Source organism: Neovison vison, chromosome 2, assembly GCF_020171115.1.
Source record: "Neovison vison isolate M4711 chromosome 2, ASM_NN_V1, whole genome shotgun sequence".
NCBI lineage: Eukaryota > Metazoa > Chordata > Mammalia > Carnivora > Mustelidae > Neogale > Neogale vison.
Genome location: NC_058092.1, coordinates 4,177,566 through 4,195,348, shown reverse-complemented (window position 1 = coordinate 4,195,348; position 17,783 = coordinate 4,177,566). Strand labels below are relative to the sequence as shown.

General features: G+C 59.6%; 2 protein-coding genes across 6 annotated transcripts; both read right to left on the bottom strand.

Moving 5' to 3' along the window:
* Window positions 1–1,245: 1,245 nt before the first annotated feature.
* On the bottom strand, window positions 1,246–8,507 carry ZBTB48 (zinc finger and BTB domain containing 48). Of its 4 annotated transcripts, none has more exons than XM_044237040.1 (11): window positions 8,463–8,507; window positions 7,224–7,920; window positions 6,498–6,739; window positions 4,304–4,415; window positions 3,619–3,711; window positions 3,143–3,229; window positions 2,846–3,000; window positions 2,361–2,497; window positions 2,116–2,280; window positions 1,690–1,778; window positions 1,246–1,600 (listed from the first exon to the last, which is right to left on the bottom strand). In XM_044237040.1, exons 2-11 carry the CDS (start codon window positions 7,911–7,913, stop codon window positions 1,304–1,306), a joined length of 2,067 nt encoding a protein of 688 aa, XP_044092975.1. In that variant the 5' UTR covers window positions 7,914–7,920; window positions 8,463–8,507; the 3' UTR covers window positions 1,246–1,303. The 4 variants fall into 4 exon arrangements, with proteins under 4 accessions (XP_044092975.1, XP_044092979.1, XP_044092976.1 ...); XM_044237044.1 differs by having other exon boundaries at window positions 7,224–7,916; window positions 8,463–8,506; XM_044237041.1 differs by having other exon boundaries at window positions 8,468–8,494.
* Window positions 8,508–9,027: 520 nt separating this feature from the next.
* TAS1R1 (taste 1 receptor member 1) lies at window positions 9,028–17,130 on the bottom strand. 2 transcript variants are annotated; one of them, XM_044237037.1, is made up of 6 exons: window positions 16,842–17,130; window positions 14,307–14,613; window positions 12,001–12,762; window positions 11,368–11,580; window positions 10,934–11,054; window positions 9,028–9,959 (listed from the first exon to the last, which is right to left on the bottom strand). In XM_044237037.1, the coding sequence occupies exons 1-6, from the start codon at window positions 17,030–17,032 to the stop codon at window positions 9,028–9,030; spliced, it is 2,526 nt and encodes an 841-aa protein (XP_044092972.1). In that variant the 5' UTR covers window positions 17,033–17,130. The 2 variants fall into 2 exon arrangements, with proteins under 2 accessions (XP_044092972.1, XP_044092973.1); XM_044237038.1 differs by lacking the exon at window positions 12,001–12,762.
* Between the last annotated feature and the right edge of the window lie 653 nt (window positions 17,131–17,783).

Genomic DNA, 17,783 nt, shown 5'->3' with positions numbered 1-17,783 from the left:
TACCTCTGAATGCCTCCGTGGTCAAGGAATAGAAAGAAAGCAGCTTAGATTGGTTCTGGGTCTAAAACAGATTGTCCTCCTCAAACTCCAGGAGGAATTTAGCAGAGCACGGGCCTGGTGTTTCGGGGAAGTCCCAGTGACGGGATGTAGGTGGTCCCTGACTTAAGCTGTCGATCACGACCATCAGTGCCCCATTCAGACTCTGCTCCGTGCCAAGCGCTGAGCAGGGCCCTGTGCTCCGGGTGGGGTGGCTGTGAACTGTTGTGTGCAGTTCTTAACACGCACCTCCTCCCCCTGAATCTGGGGAGTGACGTTCTGGTGATGACCTGGCCCAACACAGCTTGGCAAAGGTGACACTATGTGACTTGTGACTATGAGAGCTACATCATGAGGAGGCCTCACAATTTTGGCCTGTAGGAACATTCATCCTTGGCAGCCAGCCACCGTGCTGGGAGGAAACCTGTGGAGAGGGGCCCAGGCTCACACCCAGCACCCTCCTGCCAGGCACAGACCCCCGCCCTCCAGCCTCCAGGGAAGTCCCCGGGCGGCCCGCCACCCAGCCGCAGATGACTGCAGCGATCCTGGCACAGAGGGTTGGGCTGGTCCTAATTCCACTAAAGATGAGGAAATGAAGCAATCATTTGCGTCAGGTCACAGTGCTATTAATAAAGCTGAGCACCCCACAGTCTTCCTCTGTGATCTGGCACCCAGCCCCGCTGTCCCTGTGGCTGCTGAACCCGGGGACCAGCAGGGCCTTCCGTCATTCTAGACGTGGTGTTGCCTGAACTCCAGGCCCCCTCGACAAGCAAAGCAAGTTAGGACCCTCCCAAGGAAAGGATCCGGTCTGTGGTCCTCTGCCAGCCAGGGTCCAGGGCCTGTGAACCAGAGCCCCATCCTCAGGCTCCCCAGTGGGATCTGTTGCACACCAGCAAGGTCCTCTTCCAGGGCCGGGACTGCAGGTCTGGTAATGAATTCTACCCCCACCAGGTGGCAGCACGACGGATGGGAAACAGCAACGCCCCGCTCCCAGTTCTAGGAGACAGAGACAAGCCCAGAGGAAATCACGCAAGCGTCTCGCTCTGCTGAGGTCTCCCGACAAGGTGGGGAAGCTGCTGGCTGAGCAGCACCCAAGGTACAGAGATGGCTGGGCAAGGTACCGTTTCTTCTAGACTCTATGGGAAAGCAGCACAGCCGTGGAAACTAGGTGACAGGGGAATGACCGCCAGACAGGCTGAAACACTGAAGTCCAAAGCCTTGTGGTTTATTGGGGGCTGGGGCCAAGCGGGCGGTGGCAGTAGGGCGGCTATGTGTCACAGTCCTCGGGGATGGCCGCTGTGATGATGAGCGAGGGCTCCATGACACTCGGGCTCCCCAAGCTCTCCTCCGCACAGAGTCTCTGGCCAGGGAGCTGGGAGGCCAGGCCGCCCTGAGCCAGGGATGCCACGATGACCTCAGCCGAGCCCACCTCCAGCTCGGCGGGGGGCTGCAGTGCCACCACCACCATCTTCTCGTCCTCAATGACCAGGTTCCGGAGCTTGCGCTGCCGCGGATTGTAGTTCTCCACCCGGTCGTGGATCTCCATGTGCCTCCGGAGGTGGGCCTAGGGTGGGGGCAAGAGGACTCAGGGCTGGCCCGGGAGAGGTGTGGGGCCCGAGGGGGCAGGAGCGCGGCCTCTGGCTCCAGGCCTACCTGCCGGGTGAACTTGTAGCCACACTCCGTGCACTCGAACTTCCTGACCCCCTTATGCCTTCTGACGTGCACGCGCAGCTGCTCCACGGCTGCGGAAGGGGAGGGAAGGGACCCAGCGTCAGGAGAGGAGGGAAGTGAGCAGGGGGTGCTGGGGCGGGGACAGTCCGGGTGTGCGGCTGCCTCACGGCCCCCCTCTGGCTGCAGCAGCACCCCGAGGGCCCTGCACAGAACCCTCCGGAGCTTCCACCCCCACCTTGCGGCAGCTCCAAGCTCGTCTTGAAAGCACAGGAAATGAGATCCTCCGGCAAGGTTTCATGCCAAAGAGGCGCGCACAGAAGCCCCTGCTGCCTCTTCCCGCAGAGATCCAGCCCGCTCAGAGCCCCCGCGGCACACTCAGGGACACGCGAGGGATGCAAAGCCAAGTACCTTTGAAGGTCTTCCCACAGATCTGGCAGAAGTGAGGCCGGCCCTCCTGGTGGCGGCTCGCCACGTGCCTCAGCAGGGGCCCCTTCTCCGTGAAGCGCTGCTCGCAGAACTCACAGCTGAACGGCCTCTCGCCCGTGTGGGTGCGGTTGTGCTTGTCCAGGCTGGCTGTGGGGACAAGACGGGGGAGCTCAGCCGCCGGGCCTCGGCCCCGGCCCCGGCACAGGGAGAGGCCGGGCCCGCCTCACCTTGCGTGCGGAAGGTCTTGCCGCAGAGGTGGCACTGGAAGGGCTTCTCGCCGGTGTGCGTGCGCAGGTGCATGTTGAGGTTGGCCTTCTGGGTGAAGGCGTGACTGCAGAACTCACAGACATATGGCCTCTCGTTCCTGCCCGGGCGGGGGGCCGGGGGGGGGGACACAGACACCATCAGCAAGGGAAGCAGCCCCCTTCACTCTGCCCATACGCCCGAAGCACAGCCACCTGACGCCGGGGACCAGGGCCCAGCTGAGACCAGCTGTGCGGAAGGAGGGCTGGGGCGGTGCCGGCAGGGAAAGGCGCACCAGCCCCATCCCGGGAGCCGCAGGACACGAAGACTCTCCCCCCACCCTTCTGCCCGGCAAACTCTCTTATCCCTCGGGTGCCGCCACCAGAGCAGCTCCAGTCCCACACCAGCCTCAGCTGAGTCTGTCTTCCAGGCCCACGCACCGGCCTGGGGAAAGACCACCTGTGCACACCTGTGCTTGGCCTTGATGTGCATCTGCAGGCCATTCCGGCTGGAGGCCCTGTGCCCACACTCCTCACACACGAACAGCTTCTCCCCACGGTGCTTGAAAGCCTCGTGCAGCTGCAGTTCCGTCCGGGACAGGAAGCACTTGGCACAGGTGGGACACTATGCGACAGACGGAGCAAGACCCTGGTGAGGGCAGGGAGGGGCTCCCTGTCCTCCACACGACAGAAGCCACGTAGCCCGCCTGGCTCTGACCACCTCTCGCCACTGCCAGTTCCCAGTGCCCAGCCGGCCCGGCACTCACGGCGTGGGGCTTGGGGGCGCCGTGCAGCTTGATCAGGTGACTCTGCAAGTCCTTCTTCTGCATGAACTGCTGGGAGCAGGAGGAGCACTGGAAAACAGGCCCAAGGTCACCTCTTTGGCTACTCACACCAAGGGAACTCTGACTGCCCCCAGGCTGTGGGGGCAGGAACCCAACAGCAGGGCCAAACCTAAGATGCCAGGAGGTTCCGTGAGCTGGGGTAAAGAGTGCTCCAGAGAGGGCCGCCAGTGCCATGCCCACAGGGACGCTGAGCCCGCCCTCCACTTAAGGAAAGAAGGACCCAGAAAGGGCCAGTGTCCCAGCCCGAAGGTAGGGGATACAAGATGGGTAGGGAAGGCTGAGCACCTTGACAGCTAGCGAGGAGGAGGCACCTAACATCATCCCATGTAGGGGGCTTGGCAAGAGGGATCCTGGGGCTGCCCCTCTGCCCACCGCCCTGGGGACAGGCCAAGCCTGACCTTGTAAGGCATCTCTCCAGTGTGGGACACCATGTGGACCCGCAGCTCCATCCTCCGGCGGAAGGTCTCCTGGCACACGGAGCACGTGAAGACCTGGCAGTGTGAGGGGCAAGCAGGGCCGGCATCAGGGGGGGGCCTCTGCCTGCGACGGCAGCCTCTGCCCGGGCTTCCACTCGCTGCTGGGAAGAGTCTGCCCGAGGGGGGGGACGCTAGGGTGGGAGAGGGCAACACGTGACCTGCCTGCCCTGACCCTGACGGTCGCCGAGCTCTGCAAACCCACCATGCCAGGCTGGGGCAGGGGCTGAGAGACCTCCCCCGCAACCCCCGGTAACAGGCCTCTAGGAAGAAGAGGGTGGAATTTAGTTGGCCACGTCACACGGGCCAGCCCACGGCGTGCGGGCAGGTGGCCTTTTCCAGCAGCCATTCCCCCACTTAGACACCCCTTCTCCAGAGTCCCGGGGCCCACAGGGCAAGCCCCAAATGCCTCCCACCAAGTCCCTCCTGCTCTTGGGACCGATGTGCCCACCTGGGATACCGGGCAGTGGACTCGATGGCACCCAGGGACACCCCAGCTCTCTTGGATTTACAGTCCTGTCTAAGACTGTCTCCTGGGGGCCCCTCTCAGATGGCAGGAAGACAAAGCCAGCGTGCTCTGCCCACAAATCCTGGGCCAACCCACAGGTACCTGTTCGGAGCGGTTCATGCAATTCCGGGCTTCGTGCTCCACAAGGTTCTCCTTCCGAAAGTAACACTTTCCACATTTGGGACACTCGAAGGGTTTCTCCCCAGTGTGTTTCCTGCCAGGAAAAGGCACAGAGGGTGTGGGGCCTGAGCGACTCCCCACCGCTCCCTCGCCCAGCGCCCCTCCGGCTCCCCCACAGCAGTGCTGGGCTCCACAGCAGAGAGGAAGAGCAGAGAGGAAGTCCTGGCCATGACTCCCCCCTTGGCTTGGTCAGACCTGGCTGACGAAGCCACACGGGTGCGCCCAGGAGCCCTCCTCCTCGCGGGAGCCCGCACGGCTGCACACGGAGGGGCCCCGCAGAGCCACACGGGCCCAGCTGGCCAGCATCTCGCCACAGAAATAACCCCTGGGTCGCGACTCCCCAGAGAAACCGCACAGTCCGCCTCAGCTTCTGTGGGCTTTGCCATCACGACCACAGCCAGAACCCGACCGCGTCGCCTGGCCTCCACTCCTACCGCCTCGTGCAGCCGGGCCACCCCCTGCCCGGGCCACCCCCTGCCCGAGCCCAGTCTCGTGCGGTGCTCCACGCCTGCCTCGGCGCAGGGAACTCCAGCCTCCAGGGCGACCTGAGATGTCGTCAGACCTCAGCGCCCCTTTGCTCCCAACCCTGCAACACTGCCCACTTCACCCCGAGGAGAGCCTGGCGCCGAGGAGGCACAGGCCGCCAGCCCCTTACATCGCTCCCCAGCTCTGGCCTCCCTGCTGTTTGCCGACCCACCGCTCACTCCAGGGTCTCTCCTCTGGCCCTCCTCGACCCACACTCCCCGCAGCCGCTCTCTCGCTGAAGGTCCCACGTCCTTTGAGTGTCCTCCAAATTCCTTTCTTCACAGCTGCACCACCACCTCCCCCTGAACCCTCCGACCTCTGGGCAGGGCTCTGGCCCTGCTCTCTTCTGCGGCCCCTCCCGTCTTCCACCACACGGTCAAGTTGGCATCTGTCAGTTCCCGTCTGCGCGGCCCTGCTGAGAGGCAGGCGCCCTGACGCCTCTGCTGCATTTGCTAAGCTACCCCCAAGCACGCACACCAGTCTTGTCAGCCGCCCAGCAGAACGAACGAGCTCACGAACCGTGACCTCAGAGCACCTGAGCGCGCCGGGAGCGCGTTCATCAGTCCTCCGAGGCCAGATGGTTCTCTCCTCTGCCCCTCCACGGACTGTCCCCATCCCGGTGACCCCGCGAGGGCATCATCCCTTCCCAGGTCTCAAGGCCAGTCCAGGAGCCTGCAGCCCAAGGTAGGGATGGGGACGGTGCCTGCACCCAAGCCTCCTGCTGGAGGAGCATCAGGCAGATGTGGCCCAACCCAGGGGGCCTCCCACACTGGCACTTCCCCAGACCCCAGTGGCCGCCGCCGCCCCAAAGCAGGGCGAGCATTCCTCAGCCGGCAGCGACTCCAGCTCGTCACCGCCCCCTTCCCAGAGCGCCACGCTGAGAAGGCGTGTGTGCCCCAACCTGGCCTGGCAAGAAATCGGCCTAGTGACGACTCGGACTATGGGACAGCAGCTCTAGAAAGCACGTCTCTAGCGGCCACCCCTGGAGGCCTTGCAGAGACCTGGAGCAGCGATGTCAAGAAACGTGTGACCATGGAAATGTTCGGTCTGTGCTCAGTCAGCAGCCAGGGCCCCCCACCAACTCCGGAACACTTGAAATGTGGCCAGCGCATCTAAGAAACGGAACTCATTTTTACTTTTGAGCTAGCATAGCTTCATGTGGCATCTCGCTACGTTTCCAGACAATACAGGTTTAAACAAACGACCATTTCCCCAGAATCACAGGAGGCACCAACCTGAAAGACTGACATCTTGGCCCAAAGCCCACATTGCCAGGCTTTAGAAATATAGCACAAGGCCATGAGTTTCTCTCATCCCCTTAGCAGAAGGCAGCTCCAGGTCACGGTCCACAGTGAGTGGGACTTATTAACAAGTGTGCAAACACCCACTAGGAGTAGGAGAAGGAAGAAGAAATCTGACCCAAGGCCAGGTTCTCACTCCCCGATGAGGAGAGGCAGGTGGACATCGGGCACTACGTGAATCTGCAATGGAGCCCCCGGCCCCCACATGGCCCAGAAGAGTGCTGTGCAGGCCCCTCCCCTACCAAGAGAAGAGCGGACAGGAAAAGAAAATTACAAAACAGACCGTTTACCTGTTGTGGACTTTTAGATAATATTTGCTGAGGAACTTTTTATGACATGTGGGGCATTCAACTGGCACCGCTGTACCTTTTCTGTTCTCAGCGGGCTCTGCTACCAGGGAACCTGCGCTCAGGGCTGGCTCAGCAGCACACGGCTTTCTGATCACGTTTGATTTCCTCCTGGTTGGCAAGGTCTCAGTCTCTGAAACGTAATCACCATCCCCGTCGTCCTCAACTTGAACCACCACTTCCCACTAGAGCAGAAAAGGCAGCAGGAAGCGAGGTCACCAAATTAATCAGCGGGAGCTCTGGGGACAGATGTCCAGGGCAGCCAGCGCCATCCAGTTCCATCCCAAGGCCTAACCCACACACCTTCCCTTTATCGGTGACTGCTCCCATCAGGGTCCTAAGGCAGGTCACGTCGGAATCTTGGATTTGGAGAGCAGCGGCTCTCTCTGTGGGGAGCTGGAAGTCTGGCTGGATTTCACCACTGTCGGGAAACCCCTGTAACCCTGAGGCCGGCTATCCAACCCCAAGAGACTGCCAATCCTCGACAGCTGTGACTCATAGAAAGGTCAGCCGGAGGCTGCGACTAGAGCCAGATTCCTAGGTTCAAAGAAAACCATTCCAGACCCACATAACTAAGATTCTACCTAGGGGTCCAGATTACCCCAGAAGAGCGTCAATCTCTTCCCGCTGACTCCTACCTCCCCATTCCCAGCACCCTGGGCACAATACCTCATTATTCCCGCTCTGCAGCTGAACACCTTCAGCCTCAAAGGGCCTAGGGGGGATTTTGCAATCCTCGGGCTCCTTGTCCTCTGAGGGACAAAGCTTTAAGGTCGGCTTGAGTTTCCCGCGGTGAAAGGAGGGGCTCTCGCTGTGGGCAGGGAGAGCAAGCTGGGGCCTCTCGGGGCTGTGATTGCCACTGATCTCCTGGTCCCTGGGGACCTGATCCAGCGCCTTCGAAACGTCCTCCTCCTCCAAGCCTGCCGGCTCCTTGAGGTGGCTGTTCACATTCCGGGGGCCAGGCTTCCCCAACCCGCTTTGGCCACTCGTTGCCTGCCCCACTGAGGTTTTGGGCTTGAAACTCTGGCACAGCTCCACAGCCTCTGGCACTCGCAACTCCCTGGCTGCCAAGAGCACCTGATCCCGGTTTCCTGAGGTGAGAGCAAGGTGACCAGTATAGAAGAAGTCCAACAGGAGACCAAAGATCTCGGCGAAGCCGGCAGGGAGGACAACGCTGCCCCCTGAGCCATCCCCATAGAGGCTCTGGAAGAAGTGGCTGCAGCAGGCCAGGACGCTCCAGTGGGCCTTGAACACCAGGCCCCCCACATCCAGGGTGGCATCGCAGTACTGGCCCTTCTCCCGCTGCTTGTTGAGCTCCTGCAGAACCCTCACGCTGTGCTGGATGAAGGAGCCATCCATGGTCTGTCTGGAGGACAGGAAGGCAAAAGTGACACACTGGCCGGCCCATCCCAGGAGGAGCGAGGGAAAGGGGGAAAGGGGAGGCGCACTCTGCTCAACCAGTCAACACTGATCTCAGCGAGGGCCTGGGTCAAGGTTAGAGCGTGCCAGCTGAGCCAGGAATGGGCTGAACGCCTCCTGGGGGTGAGGGCCCGGCGAGCCGCCCACACTGGGTAGGCCAGACACCACAGGGGGCGGAAGCATGGCTTGTCGGGGGACAGGACCGGCGTGAGGAGGTGCGGGTGGGAGGAATCAGTGTGGGAAAAAAATCGGGGGGTCGGCGCGAAGTGACCGGCCTGGCACGGCCAGAGGACCCGTGGCAGGGGAGGGCCGCGGGGGCGGACAGGTGAGCAGAACCCACGGCGCGCCCACACGTCCCGGGAGGCCGGGCGGAAGGCGGCCACGGCGCCCCGCAGCTCTTCCCTCCCTCGCCCCGTTCCCCCCGATGTCCTCACCCCGGCCCGTGCCCCCCGCGTCGTCACCACAGCACCCCTGACCAACTGCCCAGACCTTACGTGCACGGCCGACCGTACGGAGACGCAGCCGTCACCGTCGCCGCCGCCGCCGCCGTCGCCGCCGCAGGACGTGACGTCAGGGCGCGCCGGACGGAGCGAAAGACCCGGAGGCGCAGGGCTTTGGCACCGCCCTCGGGGCGGGGACAGGCAGAGAACGGCCAATGGGGTGGGGCGAGGGGGCCGGGCCCAGTTCTCTTGGCGTCGGGCTCGCCTCCCGGAGTTGCTTGGCAACGCCCAGCTGGGCTCGGGCTCTTCGCCCGGCTGGGGCCCCGTCAGGGGGTTCCGGCTGCGGTTGGGCCCCGCGGCGGCCTCGACCGGGTGGTGGTAGCGCCCCACCCTCGCCCCAGACAGCAAGCGCAGCCGGGACGCACATTTCACCGCTTTATTGGCAGCCCGGAGCCTGGGCCGGACTCCGCGAGCGTACACCTTGCGGGTCCAGGGGCCTCCCGGAGAGCGCAGGGTGCGCGCGCGCCTCGCTCGACCCGCGACCCCCGAGCCGGAGGAGGTGTCAGGCCCTCCCCTCACCCCCATCCCTGGGCTGGCCCTGCCCGCCTCCGTGGTCAGGTGGAGCCGCAGCGCCGCGTGTAGTCCTGGATGGAGGCCTGGAAGTGCTCGGCGCTGTTGAGATCTGGGCGGCGCAGGATCACGTAGCATTTGGGGAGGAAATAAGCGCCGAAGCTGCCGCTCAGGCTGCTCAGCGCCGCCAGCACGTGGACCGCGGGCAGATACTTGCCCTGGTAGACGCTGGCCGTGGTGAAGAAGCCGATCCAGGCCACGAAGTTGAGGAGCAGGCTGAAGGTGACGCATTTGGCCTCATTGTAGTTCTCTGGCAGGCCCTTGCCCAGGTAGCTGCAGGCAAAGGCGCTGACGGACAGGAGGCCGTTGTAGGCGAAAGCCAACAGGAAGCCCACTGAGTTGGCCTCTGTGCAGTCGAGCACCACCAGCTGAGGGAAGCGCTGGTACTCCCTGGTGGGCCGCGGGGTCCACACCGCAAGCCAAGTCATACAGATGAGCAACTGGGCCACTGAACTGGTGACCACAAATAGGCTGGGACCACGGTTTCGGACCCAGGCGTGGTAGAAGGTGGGTACCTTGGCAGAAAACTTGAAGATAAAGACCAGTTGGAAGGAGCGGATTGTCAGGCAGGACAGGAAGATGGCAAAACCAAGGGCAAAGAGGCCTTGGCGCAGCAAGCACATGGGCAGGGTGGGCTCCCCGAAGAAGCCATAGAGCCCACAGCTGCCCCCGGCCAGGGAGCCCAGCATGAAGAAGCACAGCCTGCCCCCAGCTGACCTCACCACGGGGGTCTCTAAATGCCAGGCAAACAGGGCAGCAGTCCCAATCACCAGCACCAGGAGCAGGGTATTAGCTGCCAGCAGCACCCAAGAGATAGGTTCATGCCAAGTCAAGAACACCACGGTGCGTGGGAAGCAGGTTTCACTTCCCTCAGGTGCCCATTCTTCTTTCCCACAAGGCTGGCAGCTGTGGAGGTCTGGAAGGAAAGCCAGAAGGCTCCTGAGAGCTAGATGAGCAGAACAGGAGTGAGGAAGGGAGGCCACATAGGCCTGCAGGGTGCTGGGAGGGCTGTCCCACAGGAGCTGGGCACTACTGGGCGCGGTGAGATGGGGTGGCCCTGAGTGTGGTCCCCAGGCCAAGTGTTTCATCAAGATGCCTGTATGAATTACAGATTCTGGCGATGCTTGGGTACGTTCTAACTAGCTCAGGAACCCCTGGGCTTGGAAACCAAGAGGTCCTTAGGGAGAACCTCGCTCTGGGGACTCTGCCCACATACCAGTGAGGCCATAGGAGCAGTCAGCCCTGGAGGAAGGGCATTTTCATCCCTCCCCAGCACTTCCCTTAACCAAATCCACCTTCCTGTGCTGCCATTCTGTGGTTTCTCTTGACTCTGAGAACAGAAGACACACATTTCCATGCCCACAGAGATGTGAAGGAAAGAATGTGGCTCATGGGATCCAGCTCTGGGCTGAGCCCTTAGCTACCCCAATTTGCTCTCTGATCTTAACCTTCCATCTCTGGGTGGAATATGTTGATTCTTCAGCTGCAGATACAACAGTGTCTGCATTCAAGCCAAGCTGTTGAAGGTGCTGGCTGTCTTCAGCATGGGCAATGGAAGGGACTTTGCACAGGTAGCATGGGAGTGTCCAAGGGAACATAGCTACATCTGTTTGCATAAAGACATTGAATTTAGAATAAAGTTGCTCCTGCAGGAATTGGGCTGGGAGCTCTCTAGTAAAAGACATAGTAGGTCTGAGGACTTCCAACTGCTTGTTTCTTTCTGCTTCACCGGAATTGAGTTTGGTGGCAGGTGCTCTCCGTCCCATACCTAATAGGCAGCGAAGTGAGCAAGGCCCTGGTTTTGCACATGTGTGACCCAAGGGGGATCCCCTCATCTGCTCTACAGACCCTAGGAGTGCCCAGTCACCACCCACTCTCTTGGGCACTCACCACTCTTGTTGAGGAAGGTCCCGGCCTCACAAGGCACACACTCAAAGCAGCAGTGGTAGAAACCCACAATGACCCGCTGGTGCCCTTCCAGACAGTCGCTGGAGCACACGGACTTAGGCACCTGCAAGAAGCCACAGGTGTTTTTAACCATACGGAGCGGCTCAGGTGAAGGGATGCTCCCGTGTAGAATGGGCAATGATCTCTGTGCATCTGTTTTCACTGCTCACTCCCAGGGCAGAGCCCCTGGTTTTGTAAACCAGCAGCAGCCAACCATCTGGGTATTGCCTGGGGGGCTGCCCTGGCAGGGCTGGATAGAGCCTTGTTGGCCGAGTACCTGGAATCCCCCTCCTGCTCTTTGTAAGCTGTGTCCAGAGCATCCCCAGGCTCCAGGCTGCCCATAAGGCAGTCCCCTGGTGCGGGACCATATCTCTTACCTGGTTGTCCTCTCCGTGCCACCGGATTTTGGTTTTATTTATGTCCAGTTGAACTGGAGGCCCCGTGGAGGAGCCAATGACCCTGAAGTTCCACTCGGAGCCACTCCAGTCCCAGGCAATTATGTCATAGCTGCTGAAAGGATCCCCGTTGTCATTAAACATCACATTATCCTCGTGTAGAAGGAAATTCACTTTGCGGATCTGTTCCAGAAGCTGAAATAAGCAGGGATCAGGGAGCTGCCCTAGATGGCAAAGACCGTTCCTTCTCGGTCATCCAGACCTAGAAGGCTCAGGAAGCAAGTGCCTGGGGCCTTGTGCTTCTATTGAGGTGGTTCCCGTCCATCTGGAAATTCAGAGCCCTCCACCTTCAAGGAAGCCCCCCAACCCTCCCAACCAGCCTCCTGAGAGGAAGCTTCTAACAAAGGACCTCCTTTACACTGATTTTTAGTCCTGGATCTGAAGCATGGTGAGTGGGAGGGGCTGAGGTTCAGAGAAGCGAAGCCTAAGGACATCAGTCCTCTGATCGGTGGCCTTTGTCCCCTACCCTGGTACCTAGTTATGCCAGAGAGTGATCACTCTGCTTGCCTCAGGTAATCACCCTGTTTCAGGGTGCCAGGGGCTGGGTTCCCTTACCTGCCAGGGATAGACCTTGTCCCTGGAACAGGCTCCAGAGGCACAGTCCAGGAGCTGGTGGAGGCCATGGGCCACTGCGTAGACAGCCCGATAGACGTTGTAGGCAGAGCTCATGGAGAACGCGCCGAGTGTGGGCATCTGCTGTGCCGTGAAACCCCGGCACTCCCTGCACAGTTGGTTGCTGCTACACCAGGAGCCCTCGGAGCAAGGCCCATGGGCCCCCTTAGCTGCCTGGACATGGGCCTCTTCAAACTCCTTAAGGCCAGGGACAAGCCTCTGCTGGATGGCCACACCTAGCACTGTGCCAATGCCCCAGATCCCGGGCACGCTGCTGATGTGTCTGGAGATGGCCCAGTCCTCAGAGGCAATCCACACCTTGGCGGTGAGGTTGGCCAGCACCACGGACTCGAAGAACACCCTGGCCAGCTGCCTGCTGGAGAAGACGACCACCACGGTGGTCCTCGCTCGGGCCAGGTGAAGCATCATGGCCTGCATCCTCTCACTCCCCGGGTAGGCAGAGAAGGGTATGATATCCTTGAAGGCAATGCAGATGCCCTGCTGGAGGGCCAGCTCCTCCAGTGCCCGCACCCCCAGCTGCCCATAGTCGCCGTCGCTGCCCACCAGCGAGATCCAGACCCACCCAAACCTCTGCAGCAGCAGCACCAGGACCTCCACCTGGTGCTCATCACTGGGGATGGTGCGCAGAAACGACGGGTAATACCGCTTCACTCCGAGCATCCTACTGCTGGCCTCGTAGCTGACCTGTGGGGGTTCCGTTCAGCAAGTTCAATGGCATCAGTCTCAACTCAGCGCCCCCCCCCCCCCGCTGCTGGCCCTTTGCTGGGTACTGGGACCTGGGGAGGAGGGACACCTGGTTCCTGCCCTGGCCCTCAAGGAGAGCTCCGCTGGATATAGGAGACTGACAAGGTACATCTGGAGAAGAGGCAGAAACCCAAGGGGAAGTTCTGAGAAAGGGGAAGGGAACAGAAGCTACACAGAGGGAGTGAAATGACCCAGGAGGTCAGAGGCAGATGACCTGTCTGGAAGAAGGAGCAAAAGTCAGTCTGTCTGGTCAGGGCAGAAGGCCTTACTTGTCAGGCTCAGACCTGGTCTTTATCTGTAGACCATGGGGAGCCCTTAAATGTTTAGCCAGAGAAGTGGTATGGTCCAGCTTGTGCTTTAGGAGTGTATCTCTGATTTCAATGAGGAACATATTAGAAGAGGCTCAAGACCAGAGTCGGGAGAACCCTTAGAAGGCTGATGGAACCGTCTAGATGACAGAAGTTGGAGGTCTGAGTTAGAGCTGTGGCAGCGGTGAGGTAGAAGAGGGGACAGACTGAGCAGCATTGAGAAGGTAAATGCAGAGGCCACGGTGATGGGCTAACTGGGGGGGTGGGGGACAGAGGAATGTAGGTAGGTCTGCCCATTTCCTGGCTTGAGTAGAGAAGCAGGAGGGAGGGATGCAGGAAGGAAGAAGCTCCAGTTTTCTAGGGAGGTAAGCTCAGTTTGGGGCCTGCTGGGTCCATGCAGTGGAGACCCTGGATGAGCTTCCAGGAAGGAGGCTCAGAGCTTAGAACACAGGGACTGAAAATCATTTGTTGGATTTAGAGACCGAGAAAGCCCCCCCAGATCACAACAAGAGCAGGAGTGGTGAGCCGGCGGCCAGGGCAGGAGGTTGAGAAGCAAATGGCAAGAGGGAGAAGCCAACAGGACTAGAAGGCCCTGCAGGTAAGTTTCCACGGAAAGAGGGCAGAGGGAGGACAGTGCTGGGAGGGGAGGTGCCTAAAAGATGGGGAGGCCAGCTGACAGGCTTACAGGCTGAAGAGGAAGCCTAGGAAAGGCTGACGAGCAGAGGAGGGGCAAGGCCTGGGGGACAGCTCTCTGAGAGGTGGACCGCACTTCTCTGAGCCTAAGCCTGAGCCTGGACAGGGAGAGGAAGGCAGGAAGAAGAAGGAGGGCAGGGGAGAAGTGTGGAAGTCTATGGGGCAGGAAATGAAGGGTGTTCCATTCTTCATAAAGACGACGGTGGGAGGGGAGGGAAGGGCAGGGCTTTCAAAGGAGAACGGGTTTTCTCAGGATCAATGAAGCAAGAAGGTCTGGAAGCAGCACTTGGGGAGGAAGAAATGGTGGCGCCAGGACTGTGACGGGGCAGAACCCCTTGCAATGTGACTCATGAGTGGTGACCACCCAGAAGATCCAGGGGGCCAGACTGGCCTGGGGGCCCAGCAGTTCCAGCCCACCACCCCCAGCCGCAACTGGCCTTGCCAGAAGGGGACGTGGACACACTGCCGGGGCCCCCAGCTTACCAGGGGCACCAGAAAGGGGCTCAGCAGGGCTGCGGTGGTGGCAGCGTGGCTGGTGGTGTCAGGCCCAATCACTGCCAGCGCGGCAGGGGAGTAGTGGGCAGGGTTTGCCTGGACCTCTATGTGATGCGTCCCCAGCACGGAGAGCACCTTTAGTGTGGCATACACGTTGGCCGACTCGGAGCACACGTCATAGAGCTGGTACCCCAAGGTGACGTTAGGCAACAGGGTCGTCGAGTTGTTGATCTCCTCGATGCCAAAGCGCATGGCCTGGAAGAGGTGGTAGCCATGGCTGTTGAAGCTGTTGGGTCTGTGGAGAGAGCCAAGCTGAGAGCCAAGAAGAGCAAGGCCTTGCAGCAACCCTCTTTGGAGGGTAGAAAGGAAACTCGGAGGTCATCTGTCCAGTGCCCATAACTGTGACCTCAGTGCGGGCCCTGTGCCATACACACAGGTAGTTGTGTTAACAGGCCTTTGGGTGGGGTGGGGGGGTACAAGTTGGAGAAGCCGCAAACCATGCCCCCCAGATGAGCATATTAGCGCTGGAAGCCGATGAAGTCCGGTATCAGAGACACCTGCTGCGGCTGGGGTTCTCCAGAGAAACAGAGCCAACTGGATGTACAGAGAGAAGGAAGGTGATTGTACGGAATTGGCTCACGTGGTTGTGGGGCCAGCAAGTGTGACGTGTGCAGGGCAGGCCGGAAATGCCCTCCGTGGCTGATGCTGCCATCTTGAGAGTGAAGGCCTTCACTCCTGAATTCCTTCCTTATTAGGGGACCTCAATCTTTTCTCTTAAGGTCTTCAGCTGATTGGATGAGGCCCACCCACACAACGGAAAACCATCTGCTTTACTCACCGTGTTGAGTTAAATGTTAACCTTCACGACAGCATGTAGCCAGGTATTTGGCCAAACAACTGGGCACCATACCCTGGTCAAGCTGACACAACAAGTTAACCACACACCTGTCTAACCTTGTTTAAGTGGTGCTTCTCACCAGGACACTCATGAATGTGGTGAGGGCCTGTGTTCCTCGCTGCCTCTTGGGAACTACTGGCTGCGTCCCTACAGGGACATGGTTCAGGTTTGCTAAAGAGTGTGTAGGCACATTCCCCCTCCCACCCTCTGTGCCTACTGGAAGGGTCTTGCATCATTTCTATTACTTCTGTCCTTGAGTCCCTCAGAGGAAACTCAGTGCCTCCCACCGTGATGCCTTCAGAAGTGGGTGTCCACGTGTCTTCTCTTCCCTGGCTCCTATCTGTAGCTCTTGGGGCCAGACTTCCTGCACTAGGCTCTCCAGAACCTTCCTCCTCTGTGAATCTCAGATGTGCTTTATGTTCGAGGCATCCTGCCCCTGAGTCCCAGTCTGTCATTGAGCATCCCAAATCTTCAACTTGCACAGATGGCAAACAGCTTATCTTCTCTAGGAGAAAAGCAGACGTTTTTCTCTACCGACTCGCAACTTCAGGAAGGCAAGGCACCGATCTAAGATATGTTTACTAAACTCCTAAAGCATCTACTGCTTTTCCTTTCTCCTCATGGGAAACCAGGCTTGTCATTGGGAGTCTCAAGAGTTTGAACCTGGAGAGGAGCAGGGAGTGCATGGAAGCCAGGAAAAGTCATAATTGCTTAATCCTCTTTTTTTAAAAGATTTTTTTTTTTTAATTTGACAGATCACAAGTCGGCAGAGAGTGAGGGGAAAGCAGGCTCCCAGCTGAGCAGACAGCCCGACGTGGGGCTCGAGGACCCTGAGATCATGACCTGAGCTGAAGGCAGAGGCTTAACCCACTGAGCTACTCAGGTGCCCCAATCCTCTTTTTTAAAAAAAGATATTATTTATTTGACAGACAGCGAGAGAGGGAACACAAGCAGGGGGAGTGGGAGAGGGAGAAGCAGACTTCCTGCCAAGCAGGGAGCCTGATGAGGGACTTGATCCCAGGACTCTGGGATCACGACCTGAGCCAAAGGCAAACACTTAACTGAGCCACCCAAGCACCCCCATGCTTGCTTAATCCTTGTCACCTCTTAATGTCACAAAGCCTAGAAACCACTGGAAGGGATTACAAAAAAATAACTCTAATAGCCAGGACAAAATGACCTATTACAAAGTGGAACCCGAGCAAAAGTGCCAGGGAAGGGGCTCCTGGGTGGCTCGGTTCATTGGGCGTCTGCGTTTGGCTCAGGTCATGACCCACGGTCCTGAGACTGAGTCCCACATTGGGCTCCCTGGTCAGTGGGGAGCCTGCTTCTCCCTCTGCCCCTCCCCCTACTTGTGCTTGCTCCCTCTCTGTCATATAAATAAAATCTTAAAAAAAGAAGAAGAAGTTGAAGAAGGAGGAGGAGGGGGAGAAGGAGAAGAAGAAGAGGAAGAGGAGGAAGGAGAAACGGCGCCAGGGAAGGTCTAGCCAGGGCGTGAAGGTGGTGGCTGTAGGATGGCGAGGGACTGGAGGTGGTTCAGGCGGCAGCCCCAGGGGCAGAAAGGGCATGGTCTCCACCAAGGAGGGCCGGCAGAGGGCCTTTTAGGCACAGGACCCCCCACTCACCTGTCACAGACAGTCACCGTGGGCCTGCGTCTCACCCCCGGACAGTGCGAGTGCACGGGGAACAGACCTGCGAGGAGGTAATCCCCGGCGAGGCTGAAGTCAGGAGACAGTTCTGTGTCGTGGCAGCTGAGGGCCCAGCAGCAGGAGAGGGAGAGCAGCCGGCTGACCAGGTGAACTGCCAGGAGTGACATGCTGGCCAGACGCTCCTGCGCCTGGCATGGCCGAGCAGAGCTCTCTGACCACGTTGCCGTTTAAATAGGATAGACAGCAGCCGCCCAGATGCTTCCCAATTTCATGCCTGTGTCAGGGGTGGGGCTGGAACCCAGTCGTAGGAACGTGGCTGCTTGCCTTGGCCTTCTGGGCCTGTGGTCGTTCTCAGGAACTGGGCAGGGGGAAGGCACGGATGCAAACCAGGTGGCACCCACTGACCCTTCCTTGGCATGCCTCTGGCTTCTGTCCTTGCTCTGGTGCCTGTGGTTTCACCTGGCTCAGAAAGGGAGCCCCAAGGGCACCTGGCTGGCTGCCTGGGTTAAGCAGCTGACTCTTGATCTTGGCTCAGGTCTTGATCTCAGGGTCTTGGGTTAAAGCCCCATGCTGGGCACTGATCCTACTTAAAGAAACAGAGAGGGGTGCCTGGGTGGCTCAGTGGGTTAAGCCGCTGCCTTCGGCTCAGGTCATGATCTCAGGGTCCTGGGATCGAGCCCCGCATCGGGCTCCCTGCTCAGCAGCGAGCTTGCTTCCCTCTCTCTCTCTGCCTGCCTCTCTGTCTACTTGTGATCTCTCTCTCTGTCAAATAAATAAATAAAACCTTTAAAAAAAAGAAAGAAAGAAACAGAGAAAGGGAGCCCTGGCTTTTGGGGGGATGGTGGTCAGAGACAGGAGGCAGGGACAGAGCTTCTCTGGGGGACAGAATGTGGAGGCTCCTGTGGGTTTTATTTATTT

Excerpts from the sequence above, each read along its gene's own strand:
- TAS1R1 (XM_044237037.1), bottom strand. The coding sequence starts at position 17,032 with ATGTCACTCCTGGCAGTTCACCTGGTCAGCCGGCTGCTCTCCCTCTCC. Across the intron at positions 11,581-12,000 it reads ACAAGGTCTATCCCTGGCAG|CTTCTGGAACAGATCCGCAA; the intron begins GTAAGGGAACCC and ends TGCTTATTTCAG. Across the intron at positions 11,055-11,367 it reads GGCACGGAGAGGACAACCAG|GTGCCTAAGTCCGTGTGCTC; the intron begins GTAAGAGATATG and ends GGCTTCTTGCAG.
- ZBTB48 (XM_044237040.1), bottom strand. The coding sequence starts at position 7,913 with ATGGATGGCTCCTTCATCCAGCACAGCGTGAGGGTTCTGCAGGAGCTC. Across the intron at positions 2,498-2,845 it reads CACATCAAGGCCAAGCACAG|GAACGAGAGGCCATATGTCT; the intron begins GTGTGCACAGGT and ends CCGCCCGGGCAG. Across the intron at positions 2,281-2,360 it reads CAAGACCTTCCGCACGCAAG|CCAGCCTGGACAAGCACAAC; the intron begins GTGAGGCGGGCC and ends TTGTCCCCACAG.